The sequence below is a fragment of the Hippoglossus stenolepis genome, chromosome 6 (genome assembly GCF_022539355.2).
Source record: "Hippoglossus stenolepis isolate QCI-W04-F060 chromosome 6, HSTE1.2, whole genome shotgun sequence".
Taxonomy (NCBI): domain Eukaryota; kingdom Metazoa; phylum Chordata; class Actinopteri; order Pleuronectiformes; family Pleuronectidae; genus Hippoglossus; species Hippoglossus stenolepis.
In genome coordinates, this window is record NC_061488.1 from 12,961,169 (window position 1) to 12,979,830 (window position 18,662).

General features: G+C 46.0%; 1 protein-coding gene across 6 annotated transcripts in view; it reads left to right on the top strand.

Annotated features, from left to right (window-relative positions):
• The window catches only part of kmt2d (lysine (K)-specific methyltransferase 2D), a 29,955-nt gene extending 12,375 nt beyond the window's left edge, over nt 1-17,580 (top strand). For all 6 annotated transcript variants that reach the window (XM_035158315.2, XM_035158314.2, XM_035158317.2 and 3 more), the window contains 24 exons: nt 13-1,641; nt 1,723-1,908; nt 2,132-2,274; nt 2,660-4,386; nt 4,474-4,597; nt 5,633-5,714; nt 5,802-5,868; nt 5,983-6,215; nt 6,324-9,362; nt 9,459-9,608; nt 9,701-9,865; nt 9,972-10,119; nt 10,229-10,304; nt 10,399-10,571; nt 10,681-10,805; nt 10,894-11,023; nt 11,288-11,406; nt 11,523-12,915; nt 13,020-13,156; nt 13,297-13,427; nt 13,699-13,984; nt 14,127-14,200; nt 14,296-14,404; nt 14,525-17,580. In XM_035158315.2, coding sequence (XP_035014206.2) covers nt 13-1,641; nt 1,723-1,908; nt 2,132-2,274; nt 2,660-4,386; nt 4,474-4,597; nt 5,633-5,714; nt 5,802-5,868; nt 5,983-6,215; nt 6,324-9,362; nt 9,459-9,608; nt 9,701-9,865; nt 9,972-10,119; nt 10,229-10,304; nt 10,399-10,571; nt 10,681-10,805; nt 10,894-11,023; nt 11,288-11,406; nt 11,523-12,915; nt 13,020-13,156; nt 13,297-13,427; nt 13,699-13,984; nt 14,127-14,200; nt 14,296-14,404; nt 14,525-14,617 — 10,539 coding nt within the window. In that variant the 3' untranslated portion in view covers nt 14,618-17,580. The remainder of the gene's footprint in view (nt 1-12; nt 1,642-1,722; nt 1,909-2,131; nt 2,275-2,659; nt 4,387-4,473; nt 4,598-5,632; nt 5,715-5,801; nt 5,869-5,982; nt 6,216-6,323; nt 9,363-9,458; nt 9,609-9,700; nt 9,866-9,971; nt 10,120-10,228; nt 10,305-10,398; nt 10,572-10,680; nt 10,806-10,893; nt 11,024-11,287; nt 11,407-11,522; nt 12,916-13,019; nt 13,157-13,296; nt 13,428-13,698; nt 13,985-14,126; nt 14,201-14,295; nt 14,405-14,524) is intronic.
• Nucleotides 17,581-18,662: the final 1,082 nt, after the last annotated feature.

Sequence of the window (18,662 nt, forward strand, 5' to 3'; positions counted from 1 at the left end):
CTCTTCTCACAGCAGGCAGAGAGTCAGGTGTGCAGGCCAATCAAGACAGAGCCAGGACGTGTAAAGGGAGACAGGCCCAGTTTACACCTCCAGATCCCTCCACCTTCAGGCTCTACATCAATCCCTTCTCAGCCCAGCTCTGCAGAGAGCCCATTTCCTTTCCCTCCAGATTCAGGATCATCCTCTGTATTTTTCTCAGATGGACATGTCAAGACTCCGGGTTCAGCGGAAATCCGGACAGATCCCTTGTCCAAGCTTCCTCCTCAGTCACCCCATTCTCACTCTCACCCATCCACACCCTTCTCACATGCTGGAGCCAGCTCCTTACAGGCCTCTTCCTCAGGTTATTCTGCTTCCGGCCCACAGGGTCCTCCTCAGGGACGGCCAGCCAGTCTTGGCCCCTTTGACATGCAACCAGGAACTCCTGGAACACCCCGACGGGCTCAGCAGGTTGACCCCTACTTCAGATCACAGCTACAGCAGCAACAGAGTAATTTACCACAATCCCACCATGGCTCTCAGGAGTCCCTAGGACATCCAGAAAGTCCTCATTCGAGAAGTGCTGGGCTTGGGGAGTCGCCCATCTTCTCGCCACCCCACAATACTCACTATGGAGACCCTTTCAGAACCCAGCAAGTGATGGGGCGACCAGAATATGGTTCATCCCCATCACCCTCTGCAATGGCTTCATCACCTGCAAGCACAGGACAGTACAGGGCTGATATGAGTGCACCTTCTCCACGCTCGTCTGCTGTTGGGAGACCTGACCTATCGACTGGCTCCCCTGCTGGGATGTTGGATTCTGGGGATGGTTTATTCAAGGCACCTATGACGCCACGAGTGCACCAAGGGGAGGGTGGCGCACTTCACCCTGGAGCTTCCCCTAGTCACCTTTCTGAAGGCTACAGGAAGTCTCCCTCCCACCCTTTCTCTGACCCCCACTCTCAGTCACCGCTTACCCCCAAACAGCAGTCAGTTGACGGTTGTCCTCTTGGACTCCAAAGACAACCTGTAGCTCAGCAGGAACTATGCTCAAGAGTGCCCTCCAGCCCACAGTCCCAGGGCAGCTCGCAGTCTCCCCATACTCCTGGTGGACTATCCAATGATGCTTATAATGTCCAGTCTCCAGCAACCCCACGTTTCCAATCCCCAGACCATAGTTCTCAGCCACCTTCAAGGCCACAATCTAGAGACCATTTTGCAACTATCCACAAACCCCCTCGTCCTCCCTCTGTTGCCCCAGAGGGAACATTAAGTTATAAAGGGTCACCTCATCCCAACCAGGCACCTGCTCCCCACCCGACAAACAGTTCAATAGGTGATCCTCTCTCTGGTAAACCATCAGCAGCTCCTAATTTCAGCCGCAGCCCGGGGGTCCTCCAAATGACTCAACAGCAGAGTCAGATGGTTCAGGGTCAGCTCCAGCAACAACAGCCACATACTCAGCAGACTATGGGGGCAGACAGCTTCAGTTCCAGGGTACCCCCACCTTCTGGATCTCAAGAACTACTAGCTGTCCGCCCTCCAGACACACCTCATCAGCCATCTTTGCAAGGCACTCAAGAAATGCCTGACATGTCAGCAGTGCAAGACCCTGCATTGGTAGGACTCAGCCCCTCTGAGCTGGAGAAGCACAGACAAGTAAGTTATTAGTCAGCAAGCAGTCATTCTGTGCACTATCTCAGGTGTTTTGCTTATCTGTGCTTTGTTGTTGTTTTTTAGCGCCAGAGACTGAGGGAATTCTTAATCAGACAACAAATGCAGAGAAATTCCATTAGACAAGAGAAGGAGGCGGCGGCAGCTGCTGCGGCTTCTGGTGTCAGTGTGTCCCCTGGTTGGTCTGGAGGAGAGATGGGGGCCTTTCAACAAGACAACAAAGTCCACAGAGCACCACCACCTTATCCACAGGTACACGTCTTGAACAGTATGCCACCAACATTACAAATGCCACACTTTGCTACAGCAACAGTGTGATGTTACAGTTAAGAAGATGTCTTTGTATGACTTGGGTAAAATCACACAAAATGTCAGCTTTCCTGAGAAACTCAATAGCTAAACTTGTATTTTAACATCTCTGTTGAATGGTGAAAAAAATGGAACATTTACCTTTTTTGATTTGTATTTCCTTTAGGATCGTACTGCTGCTGCTAGCGCTGTTGGACCTCAGGCTTCTGTGGCAGGGAAGATGCCCATGGCTGTTGGAGGAATGGAGGACAAGCTCATTCGCCCACCACCTACAGGAACCCCTGCCATCATGGATCCTAATGCACTAAGGTAAGCGCTTTCTTGAAACAGATTCACAATTGGTGTTAAATGGTAGGTTTTGACTTTTCACAATTATAAAGTTTCCCGCACTGTTAGAATACTGGTAACCCAGGAAACTTGAGCTTATGTTCATTTTAGCAGGTTGCAATTATAGCATGTCGGTGCCATATTCACATCAAAATCACTCATTCTAAACTATAATTATTAATGGAACTGATATTTGAATGAAATGGGGCCAGAAGAGTGAAGTCCTTATTGAATCAAATAATTTAATCCTAAAGAACAAAATAGCACCCCAAATTATTCATAGCCAATATCTTTAATTCTGTAATGCAATGAACATTTTTCAATTGATATCTTTAAAAAATATCTTTTGTGCATTTTTGTCCTTCAGGCCACCAGGGCCCACCAGACCTCAGGGCATGTTTGCCCGTCCACCGTTCCCTCAACAGTGGCAGGGCCAGGCCCCGGGTCCAAGGAGGTTCCCCCAGCCTGGCATGGAGGCTATTGGTATAAGGCACAACCCTACCATGAATATTCAGGGCATGGAGAGCATGGGTAACCCTCACACCATGATGCCAGGACATGGAGGAGAGACGATGCAGCAAATGGCTCACGGACCCCCTCCACAGTTCATTGAACTGAGACATAACTCGCAGAGGCTACCCTTACGACCCCAGTTTATGCCTCGTGGACCCCAGCCCCGACCACGTCTCTTTCCACAGCAAGATATGGCAGCACCTTATGTTCAGCAACACTCCATCGCTCAAGCTGGAGGCATTCAAACAGGGGGGGGCGGTGAGTCACAACTGGGGTTACAGCAGGGTGGACTGTCAGTTTTACTGCCTCATCAGTCTGCAGGCCCAGTACCACAACATCCCCACCTGCAGCCCCAGGCTACCTCCAATCCCAATACTCCGCTTCAACAGTCAGGCCTAGTTACTAATCCCCAGGCTGCTGCCGCTGGTAACAGACTGGAACTGCCAGAGCCTGATCTTGAGGGTCTTGGGGAGGCTCCAGGAGATGGAGGTGTGGAGGATGAGGATGATTTGGCTCTAGACTTGGACCCTGACAAAGGGGATGATGACTTGGGCAACCTGGACAACCTTGAAACCAATGATCCACACCTAGACGACTTGCTTAACAGTGATGAGTTTGACTTGCTGGCTTACACTGACCCTGAACTGGACCAAGGAGACCCAAAGGATGTCTTCTCAGAGCAGCTGCGGCTGGTAGAAGCAGAAAGTGAACCCCCCTCTGGATCAGTGCTTATTAAAGTGGAAGGGAAATCCAAAGGGGAGCAGAAGTGTTTCACAACAACCACTGCAGTTGGTTCTGCTACCAAACTGCAACCCTCTGCAGAAATAGTTGATATCTCCAAAGTCAAAATAGAAGACAAAGGTCTGACCCCTCAGCTGCAGCCAGGACAGACAGTGGTGAAAGATGAAATGGGAGAGGCTGTGTCAATGCTTCTTGGTGGGACCACAACATCAGCCAAGCCTGGACATATAGGAAACCAGTCTGCTTCACTTAGCTCTGTTCGATTAGGGGGACTTCAATACCCTCTGCCAGACCAAGCTGACTCATTGCCTTTTCCTCCAGCTGCTCCACATGCAGATATTGGTGATGATCCACTAGGGCTACCTGATGTAGGGGGGCATCACTCCCCTGCTGTAGATTTGGCAAAGGTAGAGAGCTCTTTAGATGGTGAACTGCCTCTTCTAATTCAGGATCTGCTAGAGCATGAAAAGAAGGAACTACAAAAGCAGCAACAGCAGCAACAGCTCAGTTCCCTCCATCAGGGAGGCATGGCGTCTCATTTCCAACAACAAAACCCACAGGCACCTGGACAGCTAATGTTACCACACCACCATCGTCCACCACCTCAAGGAATGATGGCTCAGCCAGGGATGGTACCCCGTGCGCCACACATGTTGCCGCAACAGCAGCAAAGGCTTATGGGACCTGGAATGGCACCTGCACCTCACATGGCAATGGCACAGCAGCAAGCCATGATGAGGATGGGGCAGCCAGGGATCCATACAGGGCTCAATCACCAACCTCAGCCACAGCCAGCGGTTAAACAGTTACCTCTGACCAACAATTTCTTCCCTGATAAAGGTCAGGAACTCAGCTCGTCACTGTCTTTATTCTGTCATTATGTTCTTTCCATGCAATAGCAACAGATGTTCTGTTCTTTCACTGCAGAATTAGAAAAATTTGCCAGTGATGACATCATGGACCCCATTGCCAAGGCAAAAATGGTGGCACTTAAGGGAATCAAGAGGGTGTTGGCACAAGATCCAATGGTTGGGCCCCCTGGCATTAACAGGTACATTTCCATTGGATGGACATTTTTACAGTTTTGGCCATTTGTTTTCATTTTACTGTTTTATACGATTTATGCAAAACCCTAAATGGGATTTTTTTTTTTTTAAATAGATCTTCAGCTTCTCCATCTGTAAACATTTGTTGTTATATTGCTGAAACCCTACAGAGGATGTCTTCACTGGAAAGACCAAAAAAAAAGAGAGGCTGTTGTTTAGACAGATTATACCAAGTCATTAGTAACAAGAACATTAATGCTGTCAGTGGTGTGAAGCAGCAGTGAAATGTTGGGTCTACCAGACACGCATGCATGCATTGCTAGTACAGTAGCTCCCTGCCCACCTACTGCCTGGTGAACTTAGTAGAGCATTTACTATCTATAGTCGGAGCTCTGAGGAGCGTGAATGTTTCAAATTATAGTGTCTGCTGGATGTGCGTGAGTAATGTACTTTCTCTTGGCCTCTGCTGCCTTCAAGTGACCAGACAAATTCACTTTCTTTGTTAGAGACTGTCTGCTTTTCCATAACAAAAGAAATATTTTTGTTAAAACCAGTAGAAACCAGATATTTAAATCATAAATTATTATATATGTTTTAAAAAATAATTTAAAAACTGTCAAAGTGTTGGCAAATGGAGAACCTATTTCCCAACCATTTTATTGAATACATCACTGCCAATTAATAATCCAACAAAGGAATCAGTCAAAGTTGGTACTGGGTGATTGCCAATGTAGTATATGATGTATTTACTGATTGATTGTTTTTTAGTCTAATTGTAAATAGAAGTGAGGAAGTTATATATCACTATACATATATAATAGTGCTCTCAGTCACCAGTAGTGGAATGTCCACTCAAAACATTTATTAACAGTTGAGATACAGGATCTCCAGTGCCAAACATTTGCTGTCTAATGTCTGACAGATGCTGATGAATGGTGGTAATACTACACTGTAATTTGGAAACTACAGGCCCGTATAGATCATTCTACAGTGTGATGCAAGGCATTGTTATACATCTTGTGTTTTTGCTCTCTTCTTAGACAACAAGTGTCTTTGCTTGCTCAAAGGCTGGCTTCTGCCCCAGGCACAGATCCAGGTCAACTTATATCTGGACCTCCAAAGGTACGTTGTCTTGCTTTACAAGAGTGATTTGATATAATTTGACATCTTATATTACTGATTTATGTTAATCATTTCTTCTTTGTTTAGGAGGGCGAAACGAGTGATCCCACCCAGTCAAGACCTAACCCTCCCCAGTTTGTGCAAGGAATCATCAGTATGTTTTACCAGTACTCCCCATAAGTAGAAATGTATTTGATAATTTGGAAAGGTGCTATATTGCCATCCCCATACGATTTTATGGACAACTTGCTATCCTCTTCTCTTACAGATGATGCAGAGCAGCACCAATATGAAGAATGGCTTCTTCACACTCAGCAGTTACTCCAAATGCAGTTGAAATTTCTGGAGGAACAGATTGGAGTTCACCGCAAGTCACGCAAGGCACTGTGTGCAAAACAACGCACTGCTAAGAAAGCTGGCAGGGAGTTTGCTGAGGTAGATGCAGAGAAGCTCAAGTTGGTTACAGAGGAGCAAAGCAAAATTCAAAAACAGCTTGACCAGGTACGTCGATTTCAAAGAAACTGACTTTTGACAAGTTTGCCAACTTGTCCACACCACTTTGCATCCTGATATGAAATCTAATATCTGTTTATAATTATTCTGTTCTAGGTGCGCAAGCAGCAGAAGGAGCACACCAATCTTATTGCAGAGTACAGAAGCAAGCAGCAACAGCATCAGCAAGGCTCAGGTCTTGTTACCCCAGGTCATTCTGCACAGGGGGCACCTCCTCACATGTTTCCCAAGATGCCTGGCCAGATGATGATAGGGCAACAAGGAACACCAGTAATGGGCCAGCACCCTGGCATAATGCCGCAAGGTGGAATGCCTGTCAGGATGCCCCAAGGGCAGCCCTTTATTGGAGGAGCCCAGCCTCAGCTTCCAGCAGCTATCGGTGCTAGGGCCCCAGTTCCTCCTGGCGCTCCACCAGGATTCTTTCCACAGGGGCCTGGAATGCAAGGTGCAGACCCCAGGCTTCTACAAGAAAGACAGCTTCAGCATAGGATGCAGATGGCAAAGCTCCAGCAACAACAACAACAACAACAGCAGCAGGTGACAATGGGTCAGCAGTCAATGCCACACCCAAATCAACAGACTGGCTTAATCGCTCAGCCACAGTCTGGTATGATGGTGAACCCACTTATGGCCCAACAACAAGCAAGCACACAACAGGGAATGTTAGTCAACCAGGCCAGTCAGCAGAATATGGTGCAGGTTCCACAAGGAATGGTTGGAGGCCAGTCTGGTGCTCCACCACCCCAGAACCTTGGAGGAGGCCAGCCCATTAACCACGCACAAGCTATGATGGTAGCTCAACCAGGGATTATGGGGAATCAGCCAATTGCACCATTACAGCAACAGAGGCCTCAGCTGATGATGGGTCAGCAGGGAATAGTTGCATCTCCAGGTCATCCTGGCCTCAGGGGCCCTCAGGTCCAATTGACTCCTCAACAACAGAGCATTCTGGCCCAGCGCATGATCGCATCTCAGCAGCAGCAGCAGCAGCAGCAGCATCTTGCAAAGAACTTGGCCCACCTCCAGCAACAGCAGATGGCACAGCAAAGACAACCAACACAAATGATCAGTCAGCCTAGCCAAGAAGCAGGGGGGCTCTCCCAACCCTCAACCCCACAGATGGGCCCCTCGCCCTCAGCAGGAAGTATCACACCCCAGCCACAGGGATCCACAGACAGTCAAAACTCAGGCCCCAAAGAGGGTGGCATTCTGAGCCCTGATCCAAGAACGCCGCCTCAGCAGAGTGGCCCCTCCACTCCCAATCAGATGAGTCAGCTAGGCTCTGCAAATGATCATCAAACTGACTTTGGAAGGCAACAGCTACTACAACAGCAGCAGCAGCTACAACAACAGCAGCAGCAGCAGCTACAACAGCAGCAGCAGCAGCAGCAGCTACAACAGCAGCAGCTGCAGCAGCATCAAAACCAGGTTTATATGGCCCAGCCAAATCCTCAGTCTGTTCCTGAACAGCAAATAACTTTGGCTGGAAACCAACAAACTGTCGCACTTCAGCAACAGCAGCAACTATTTCCACTCACTCTCCAGAGGCAAGGTTCCCTCAGTGCTGATAAGCCAGGTTTGATGACTGTCAAAGAAGAAGGGAAACCAATTGATTTCTTAACTCAGCAGCAACAACAGCAGGTGGCTCAAAATGCCATGCAGCAGTCAAAGGATCCCAGCATGCAGCAGCAGATCATGGTCCAGAACCATCCTGGCCAGCCACAGCAAGTTGTTATGGGTCCTAATCCACAACAACAAGCCCTCATCGCTCAGCAGCAAAAACAACAGGCCATAATGGGCATGATGAGAGCGCAGCAGCAAGGAATGATGCCACAGAGGCCTGGGGTTCCACCCGGACAGATCCGCATCCCAGCTAGTATTGCTCAGAATCCCCAGCTCCGCAATCTTCCCCCAAACCAGCAGATACAGCACATCCAGGCTATGATTGCCCAGAGGCAGCTCCAGCAGGGACAGATGTTGCGGATGTCAGTGGCTCAAGGGCCGCAAAGTCAGCTGAGGCCCCACATGCCACCAGGACAGATGCCACTGGTCGGACAACAAATTCCTGGGATGGAAGGCCAACAGATGACGTATGGAGCCATGGGGAAGCCAGGAGTAGTGGGCACTCAACAACAGTTGGGCCAACAACCTGGTGTTGCACCTCAGATGCAGCATGGAATGATGGTCCCTGGACAACAGCAGCCACAAGTAGGGGAAATGATGCAGCAACATATTATGAGAGGCCAGGTGCCGGTGCCACGTTCCCCCATGGACCAGGGCCGTATGATAAGGCCAACATCTCCAGGACAGCCATTAGCTAACTCTCCTATCGACCCACAACGGCACGCATTTAATCAAGCTATGGGTATGCGTCCACCCACTCCTAACCAAAACCAACAACAAGCACTAATGGCAGCTGCAGCAGGCCGCATGCAGGGCTCTCCATCCCATGCATATTCTCCAAGAGGACCCTTTGGCATGAGCCCAGCCCACCCGGCCTCACCACATTCATCCCATGTCTCCTCGCCTTCTGTACCCGACAGCAGGGCTGGAAGGGGGAGTCCATACAGCCACGTCAAGGCGTCCCCACTCAGGTCACCTGGAGCTAAAAGTCCACTTGATTGTCCAGGGCTTAAAGTAGAAACTCAGATATCAGGCAATGAAACACCTCAGACATTCGCAGGCATCCACAATGGGCCACAAAAAGACATGAATATTCACCAACGGTCACATCAGGTTACTGAGAGTCATCTGCCTCACATGCAACATGGCTCCAGAGAAGGGGAGCTGTGTAAGATGACCCTACAGAACATTAAACAGGAACCAAGGGAGGTTCACTGTGATGGTGCAGCAGAGGCTCATCCGGGGGCTATTAAGCGAGAAGCAACAGGTGAGGCGGTAACCTCTGGGAACACTAGATTTATCAATGCTGGTAACATGGCTGGAGACCCTGCAACCCACGGCCCCAGATCTGAGACTGGACAGCAACTACTACAGAAACTCCTGAGAACCAAGAACCTTCAACTCGGTGCTCAGAGGCCTTCTGAAGGCATCCACAATGAGATCAACGGCCACATCAACAGCAAACTAGCAATGCTGGAGCAAAAACTTCAAGGAACTCCACGAAACATGGAGGTAATTTTTTTCTTTTGTAACTTCATTCATTTTGCCCTCATCAAGCTGTTGTTTGTGGGAAAAGAACCTCTCATTCATTTTCTCGACTCTTTACAGGACTTGCAGTCTATAACAAAAAGGTCTCCTGTACAAAAGCCAAAACGCACAAATAAGGCAGCTGGAGACAGAGGGACGAATTCACGGAAGAAGAATAAGAAGGAGGAAGTTGGTAAAAGTGCTGAAGCCCTAATAAAACAACTCAAACAGGTAACTGGATATTAAAAACAATAATTCCTTAATAAGTTTTGCCATGAATGTTTTGAAGAGTGGTTCTTCATCATATTGATTGTCCCCTTCAGGGTCTCTCTCTGCTTCCCCTGATGGAGCCTTCAATCACTGCCAGCCTGGATCTATTCGCCCCTTTTGGAAGCAGCCCGGCCAACGGCAAAGCCCAGCTCAAAGGATCTTTTGGAAATGCAGTGTTGGACAATATCCCAGACTACTACTCTCAGTTGCTCACTAAGGTAAAAACTAATCTGTGCCAGTGGTTTGCTGTAGACTTTGATGACAATTTGTTGTTGGTGAATACTTCTTTAAAAACAAGAACAAATGCTTTTATGCCTTTTACAGAGTAATCTCAGCAACCCACCAACGCCCCCATCCTCCCTGCCCCCTACACCTCCGCCCTCCGTGCAGCACAAGCTGTTGAATGGAGTGACTCCTGGGGAGGAGCTGTCTGGTGGTCAGAAAAACACAGAGCCAGCAGAAGAGCCAATGGGTAAACAATAAGGGATTTGGCAAGAAATTGATGGTTTTCATGAATATTGAATATGTAGTTTTACATTAACTGTGTCCTAAATTCTCAACAATTTCCTCTGTCGAATCAGTTACGCAGGAGGTAAAGAGTGTCGACATCCTCGCTGCTCTCCCCACCCCACCACATAACCAGAATGAGGACATCAGGTACAACCGGATGATTGTTTTTGAATTCTTTGACAGTCAGACCACACGGGTTGCATGTTGTTAAGTGGTTATAAACACATCCTATTTTTAACAGAATGGAGAGCGATGACGAGGATGCCCCGGAAAGTATCATCCCAGCATCATCCCCCGAGAGTAATGTGGGAGATGAAACACCACGTTTCCCTCACCTTCGGGAGCCTAAAGAGGAGGAGACGGAGAGAGCAATATCCCCCATCATCCCCCTCATTCCTCGCACTGCCATACCTGGTAATATTCTGCGAATTACATTTAACTGTTCAAGACTCATTTAATGTTTGAATCCATTTATATTGCTAAACTGACAAGAGATGGATTTACATATGCACTTCTCTTCTAGCCTTCCCAGAAAACAAACCATTAGAAACGACGGACGGCAAAGTAGTTTCCACACCCAACCACTGGGACAAGGCCAAAAGCAATGAGGTGTCCGTCACCTTCACACTGTCCTCTGCTGCAGCCAAGGTACTAAGTCATGATATCATTGCGCTTTCTGTGCGTTTCTTTATCTTCATGGATTGTTAACAATACCTTGGAACTGCTTTTCCTCCAGAAACTGAACCATGTGATGATGGCCATGGCCCAGTTGCTCAACATTCGGATGCCAGGTTCCTATGAGTTGACTTCACAGAACCCTGACATGCCTGAAGTGGATGGGTCAGGGAAAGGACCCGGTCAGTCAGGTATGAGACCATTTTGTTGATCTGGATTGTCCTGTTGTGTTACCTGGTTAGGAAGTTTGTCATACAGGTCGGAAAATCAGGTGTGGACCTGTGAACAATCTCTTGCTTGTGAGCTGAGCAGAAATGATGTTCAAAACATTTTGGCACTGTAGTTGATGACACTGCTCTGGAAACACTCACATACTTGCATTTGTCGCTGAGAGCAGAGTTTAAGTGTGATAATTGGTAAGTTAAGACGGATTTTAAGATTGTGTTGTTTTCCAGGGGCTTTGTGTACAAAGGATAGTTCACCCAGTCAGGATGAGTGGCTAAGGCAATTTGACGTGTCTCTACCTGGCTGCACATTGAAGAAACAAGTGGACATTCTGGCACTTATTAAACAGGTCAGTCACTACAGGTTTTTTCAGAACTCTGTGATTTATTTCTTATATTTAGTCATGAATTCTACGGCTTTCAATAGATATTTAACACGAAACTATGTTTGCATTTTTTCTCCCAGGAATTCTCAGAAAATGACGACAAACCGGCCCAGCACTGTTACACAACCAAAGTGAATGATTTGGATGTGCGCCACCTTCCTATTATACCAGTGGAGGAATCTCCACCCCCTTCACCATCTCCGCCACAACCATCTGTCTCAGCTCCATCTACTGAAGCTGAACCTTCGAAAAAATCAGCTTGTCCCTCCCCTGCTCCTTTCAGTCCCTCCAGTGTACAGATCAAGATCGAGCCTGACCTGGATGATGCTCCTCCAATCGATGCTGCTCAACCATCTGATGACACAAAGTCTAAACTTGCTGCTCCAGAGTCGGTCAATGATGAAGCAGCTGCTTCTGAAGTCTCTGATCCCACTGCTCCTACTGAAGAGAAGCAAGATCTGAGTCTTACTACCAAGGAGGAGGAGGAGGAGGAGGAGGAGGAGGACGCGACTGCTGATCCAGTTCACCCTCCTAAAGATTCTCCCAATGCCATGGAGTGTTCCCCTAAGGCTCCCAAGCAGCGCAGGCCTCTGTCCCCTGATGAGGAGGTGGTACATCCCAAATTAAAAAAATGGAAGGGGATTCGCTGGAAGCGTCTTCAGATTGTCATCACAATACGTAAGGGCGGGTCTAAGAAAGAGAGCAGCCGTGAGGTGTCTGAGCTGATGGAGCGCCTGCGCATTACTCTCCGACCAGACAAGCTGCCTCGGGATAAACGTAAATGCTGTTTCTGCCATGACGAAGGAGATGGATACACGGATGGACCGGCCCGTTTGCTTAACATTGACGTGGACCTGTGGGTGCACCTCAATTGTGCCCTGTGGTCCACAGAGGTGTATGAAACGCAGGGGGGCGCCCTCATCAATGTGGAGGTAGCATTGCGTCGTGGATTACGGACTCTCTGCGCGTTCTGCCAGAAAACGGGTGCCACCAACAGCTGCAACCGACTGCGCTGCCCAAACGTCTACCACTTCGCCTGCGCCATCCGGGCTCGCTGCATGTTCTTCAAGGACAAGACCATGTTGTGCACCCAGCACAAGCTGAAGGGCCCCAGTGATGATGAACTAAGCACATTTGCTGTCTTGCGGCGTGTCTACATTGAGCGTGATGAGGTGAAGCAGATCGCCAGCATCTTACAGCGAGGTGACCGTATCCACCTGTTCCGCGTCGGCGGCCTCATCTTTCATGCTGTTGGCCAGTTGCTCCCCTCCCAAATGACCAACTTCCACTCGCCCACTGCGATCTTCCCGGTCGGCTATGAGGCAACACGCATCTACTGGAGCACACGTGTGCCCAACAAGCGCTGTCGCTACCGCTGCCGCATCAGCGAGGATGAGGGTCACCCCCTGTTTGAGGTGCGTGTTTTGGAGCACGGCATGGAGGATTTGCAGTACCGGGATTCTACTCCAGACGGTAAGAACGTAAACTGCTCCCACTTTTAGTATTATTATTATTATTATATGATATCTCTGTGTTATACTTAACACCATTAACTGAATCTAATTGTTTGTCTTCAGGGATCTGGGACCTAGTTGTTCAGCAGGTGGCTAAACTCCGAGATGAATCATCCATGTTGAAGCTGTTCACCGAACACGTCAAAGGAGAGGAGATGTATGGCCTCACCGTTCATGCTGTCATGCGAATCACTGAGTCGGTAAGAAATTTCAGCAGGAGGGAATATCACTGTGTCCCGTTTATTTAATTTTTCAACCCTTTTACTACATGGCCACACAAGTCATGCTGTCCCCTAACGAGTCTATTGCACAGAACCTCATTGGTGTTGTTGTGTTTAAGTTGCCTGGAGTGGAGAACTGCCAGAACTATCAGTTCCGATATGGTCGTCATCCTCTGATGGAGCTTCCCCTGATGATCAATCCCAGCGGCTGTGCTCGCTCTGAGGCCAAGGTCCCCACACACTGCAAGAGGTAAGGCATCGTTACAGAACAAGACTTTGGACTTTACAGTTAGAGCAAAACTGGTTCTTGACCCAATATGAAACAGAGCGAAAACCTGTGTTGTTGGTCTAACATCATTGCAGCACTTAGACAAATATTTTTACATTAGAAAAAAGTTAGTTCCTTAGTAGATACAATGATCCAGCCTTAATGTTGATGACCAAAGCTTTTAAAACTCATTATTTGATTTCTAGTTATTTTTGTCAAAGAACATCACCGCTGTTTCTCCTCCTGTTTGCAGGCCTCACACTCTGAACAGCACCAGCGTGTCAAAGGCCTACCAGAGCACGTTCACTGGGGAGCTCAACACACCATACAGCAAGCAGTTTGTCCACTCCAAGTCCTCCCAGTACCGACGCCTGAAGACCGAGTGGAAGAACAACGTGTACCTGGCTCGATCCCGAATTCAGGGCCTGGGTCTGTACGCTGCCAAGGATCTGGACCGGCACACCATGGTCATCGAGTACATCGGTACTGTCATACGCAACGAGGTGGCAAATAGCCGTGAGAAGATCTATGAGTCACAGGTACACTTTGCAAGTTTTATTTCTGTATTCTCTGTTTCTTTATTTGAGTGGAGGGCTCAAATGTATTCTTTAACTGGACAACACTTAAGAACCAACAAAAACTGCCTTTTTAAACATGTTTCTTATTTTTTCTCTTCCTTAGAACCGTGGGATCTACATGTTCCGCATCAACAACGAGCAGGTGATCGATGCCACTCTGACAGGCGGCCCAGCTCGGTAAGTGCCCGTTTGTTATTGGGGGTCTCATTGTAAATCTTTGAGTCTGGTATATTTTAAACTGACCCTTTTTTTTTTTTCTTCTCCTTTTCCAGCTACGTCAACCATTCCTGTGCCCCCAACTGTGTTGCGGAGGTTGTAACCTTTGACAAAGAAGACAAGATTATCATCATCTCCAGCCGCAGGATCCCCAAGGGAGAGGAGGTGCAGTGCATTTAGAGAACTGACCTCTACTCAGTCGTCGTCTTACTGTCTTTTCTATGTTTTTTGAAGTTCGTTTCGAAATCTCAGCCGCTGCTAACCGTTTCCGTTTCTTTATTCCAGCTGACGTACGACTACCAGTTTGACTTTGAGGACGACCAGAACAAGATCCCTTGCCATTGTGGAGCCTGGAATTGCCGCAAGTGGATGAACTGACGGGAAGGACGGGAAAAAAATGGAGCGCTCCCGTCTCGCTGGTGCCAGAACACTCCTGCGCCAAAGCCTTTGAATCCTACATAGCCAGTGCATAAGCTGTTGTGAAAGACGTGGATGGAGGGAGGAAGTCTGGCCTCCGTCATTTGACAGATTTAAAATGGTGACACCTGTAGCCAAAGGTTTGAAGAGCATTAATCAATAAAAGCAAGCGAGCACCTTCGTCGGCAGCAGCTCGACGGTGGGACTGACTTTCATGTTTGGACTAGTGTGAAACCCCCTCTCCTCAGCCAAAACCCCCTTTCCCCTCTTCGACTGTTCTCTCAAGAAGCTCCCAGTGGCTGGAAAACAATCCTCAACGCCTACCAAATGATTCTGACCCTCTGATATCAATACTCGCAGTGCAGAGCTCGGCCGGAGCTCCGACAAAAAGCCATTTTTAAAGTACTAAGAATGAACTAATGATGCATTTTTATGTTTTAAGTCGGACCTATTCCCTGTCCCACCTAACCACGACCCCTCCCCCTTCTTTACCTCCCAGAAAAGGCACTTTCCCATCAAGTCATCAATGAAGACAACACAGATATTGGCTAGCTAGACAATCCTCATGTGGCTCTGTGTAAAGAACTACATATGATCGATGGAGAAGGAGAAGAAAAAAAAAAACAAAAAAAAAAAGATGTAAGTTAATATAAAATTTGAGATGCTATAGCTCTGTGGCTCCCGAGGCACCAGATGTTGTGACTGTGCGGAGCCCCCAGGTGGGTTAGTTGGACCCAGTCTACCTCATTGATTTTAGCGGGAAGTGACTGCTTTGTATGAAAACTGTTAACTGCTACTGTGGAACCGGGGGGGAAAGGGGGAATGTTTTTACGGGCTTAGCCTTCTCGGACAAGCAGGGAATCTTAAGCAGCAGGTTTGCTCTCAATCTACTCTATGCTGATGGTAATTTACACACACACACAAAAAAAATGAGCCAAGCTAATTATTCATGAATTATTTATACAGAGGAACTATATGACAGTTTTGATAAGACATTGCATTCAAATCACAATCATGATAAATGCCACCAAATCATCCTGGACATTGATGTAGCTTTCTTCCTCTTTTTCTTATTTTTTTTTTTTTTGTACTCTTTATTTATGCGTCTGAAAACCATGCGATCAGCTGTGTGAAAGCACAATAACATCCACCTTCTTCAGTCGCTCCAGACAGCGACGGCTCCAGGATCCCAGGACGCTCGCAGACTACAGCGTCCAAACATTAAACCACATTTGCTTGTCGCTTCGTACGTTGAAGGTGCGCTTGTTGGACACCAGCCGGTGGATGCATGACTACTGTCCCATGTAATGCTTTTATCTCCTCCCCCCCCCCCCCCCCCACCCCAGCAGGTCAGTCTTTTTACGGCTCAACCTTAAACCTTGAATCATGCCTCTTCCTCTCTTCTATTCTTTAGTGGACTGTTGTTAAACTTTACTGTAGTAAGTCTTCCTCTGCCTGAGTACAGCCTGCAGTGTTTCTACTTCCCCTGTAGTGTGCTTTTTTTTTTTTTTTTTTTCTTCTAGTGCTGGTACTGTCCTCTCGAGGCTGAACCGATGGCAGGGAAAGACTTATTGGAAAAAAGGGCATTTGTTTTCATTTCTATGTAAGATGAATGAAAAAGTCTTTAAAGGGAGCTTTACTGAAACTCCACCTTCCCATACTACTTTGTTTCCTCCTTCCCCCGAACCTAAGACCTCACATGATTTTAAAAATGCAAAAGTTGTACAAACTGTATATATAGTATATGCATTAGGGGACAGCAACTCTTTATCCAGCCCCTTTGTAATCAATAAAGTTCAAAAAGTGTAGAGAAATAAAATTGAAAAAAAAAAAAATCAACCACTGGATATCATTTTAACAAAGATAAAGCTGTATATAAATATAAATATATGTAAAATGGCAAACTAATATCTTTATGTATATGAACCAGAGTGTTTTGCATTTACCTGTTTTTTCTATTAGTGTTTTTTGCTATAAGCTCTCAGAGACAAGTTTGTTAAAATAGGTGTGAGACAGTGTCTGGTCTTCTCCAATCAGCGACGACGAGAAGCCCAGGTCATCACCGACCCGCTCGGGTTCCCGCGGAGAGTCGCTAGTTTAAGACATGAAAATCACTTCTTGCATAAAGCAGTACAATGGTGCATAGCATTTGTATTTATGTAATATTGTCCGTGTTTATTTTTCCAATTTATTTATGCTACTGCTTGTTGATTACCAAAACCTCTCCCTTAATCGGTTACAATTGGATTCGTATACCCTTGAATGGAAAATCTTGAAGTCCCGAGAATATTGTTGTGTTTTGCTTTTTTTATATCTTCCCTATAGAAGTGAATGTGTTGGTAAACCTTGTGAAATGTTTACTTGGCCTCATGTATGTTATGATGTAATACTCAAAAGTTAATCCCATACTTAACCTGGTAATGAATTGCACTCTCATAGTATAACGGAGAACTTCTCTAAAGTGGTAGATATTGATCGAGTATCCGAAGCAGTGATATATATATTTTTTGGTATGTTTCTATTTCAAGGGAAGACAATGACGAGACATTATGCCGCTCACTGGATTTTAGAATGAATAATTTTTAACTTCTCTGAATCTTAATTTAAGTTCTCTGCATATCTTATAATTTAATAAAGTTTGCTCAAATTGAAGGTTTTTTTTAACCTCACCTACTTTTTAAAAAGAAAAGACGTTGCATCTGTACAGCAGAGATACTTTTAGGGAATATGAATAAATATAATGATCATTTTTATTGTATGTGGCATGTTTTGTATGGATATTATTTTGAATTGTACATATTTTTTTCAGGACGCCAGAGGTTGCATCTCTTTATATACAGCTTTCCCGATCCCTCTCCCCTCCATCTTATTTCTTTGTCTGCTTTTGTTTCTTGTAAAGGAAAATAAAATGCATTTTAAATATGTGCTCATTTCTCAGGTTTTTGACCTCTTGAAAAAGTAATTACGAAAAAACGTTTTCCTCTAAACTGAGTTAAGAATTCACTATAAAAGCTTGAACATCTTTCCTCCTGGTTAAGATGAAACAAAATAACAAGAACCCATGGAAACTAATACAATTTAAGACCAAACACTACGGCCTCATAAATACAATGTTAATCTACATGAGGCTTCAGTTGTCTGAGTTCAACAAATCAACTTATGTTCAAAAGTTGATAGTTTTTGATTCGTAATTTTTCACTGTGAGAAAACAAAATGGAATTTTGCACTAACAGACTTTCTATCGATTGTTAGAAATCGGCCAATATGACCTTTCACATGCTTTTATTTTACAGAATAATCATGAAATATTTTCTCAATTCAAATTCTATAGATTTTGTTGTATTGTTTTTCTTTTTATTTGTAGTTATTTGTAATAACATATGTGGTTAAACTGAAAATATCAAGTTATCAGGTTACATTTCTTGGTCACAAGGGTTTGATAACGACATCTTAGAAATCATTGTATACATCAACCGATAAATCGATATCAGAATTTTTGAAATCTAATATAGGTATTGGCCTCTTCCCCTAAAGATCCATATAGGTCTGTACTACTTTGTGTGATACCCACTTGATTTGATGACCACAGATGAAACTTCACATTATTTGCCGATAAACATTGACTAGCAGTGCTTTATGATGGGATGTCTTGAAGAACAAAGTCTTCATGTGGTTCTGAGTAAAGCTGCATAAAGACTCATAAACGGCCTCAAGTGATGTCATTTGAAGAAACATCAGCTGAGGTCGGAGAAGCACAGGTTTAAAACTTTTGAAAAACTAGTGTGGTGGTGTGGAGTTAGAGAGAAGTGAGCGTACCGGATGTATCTCTGCTTGAGGTTAGCTGTGACTGACATGACACACCCAAATCTGACTTAACTATTGAGATGCATTGTGGGAGAAGTTGGTGGTAGGGTTTTGGTAAAGAAGTATAAAAAAAACAAAACATCTTGTTAAGCTTCATCCTTTTCAAAACTGTAATAAATCTGACAGTGTTGTGGGAGCAGTG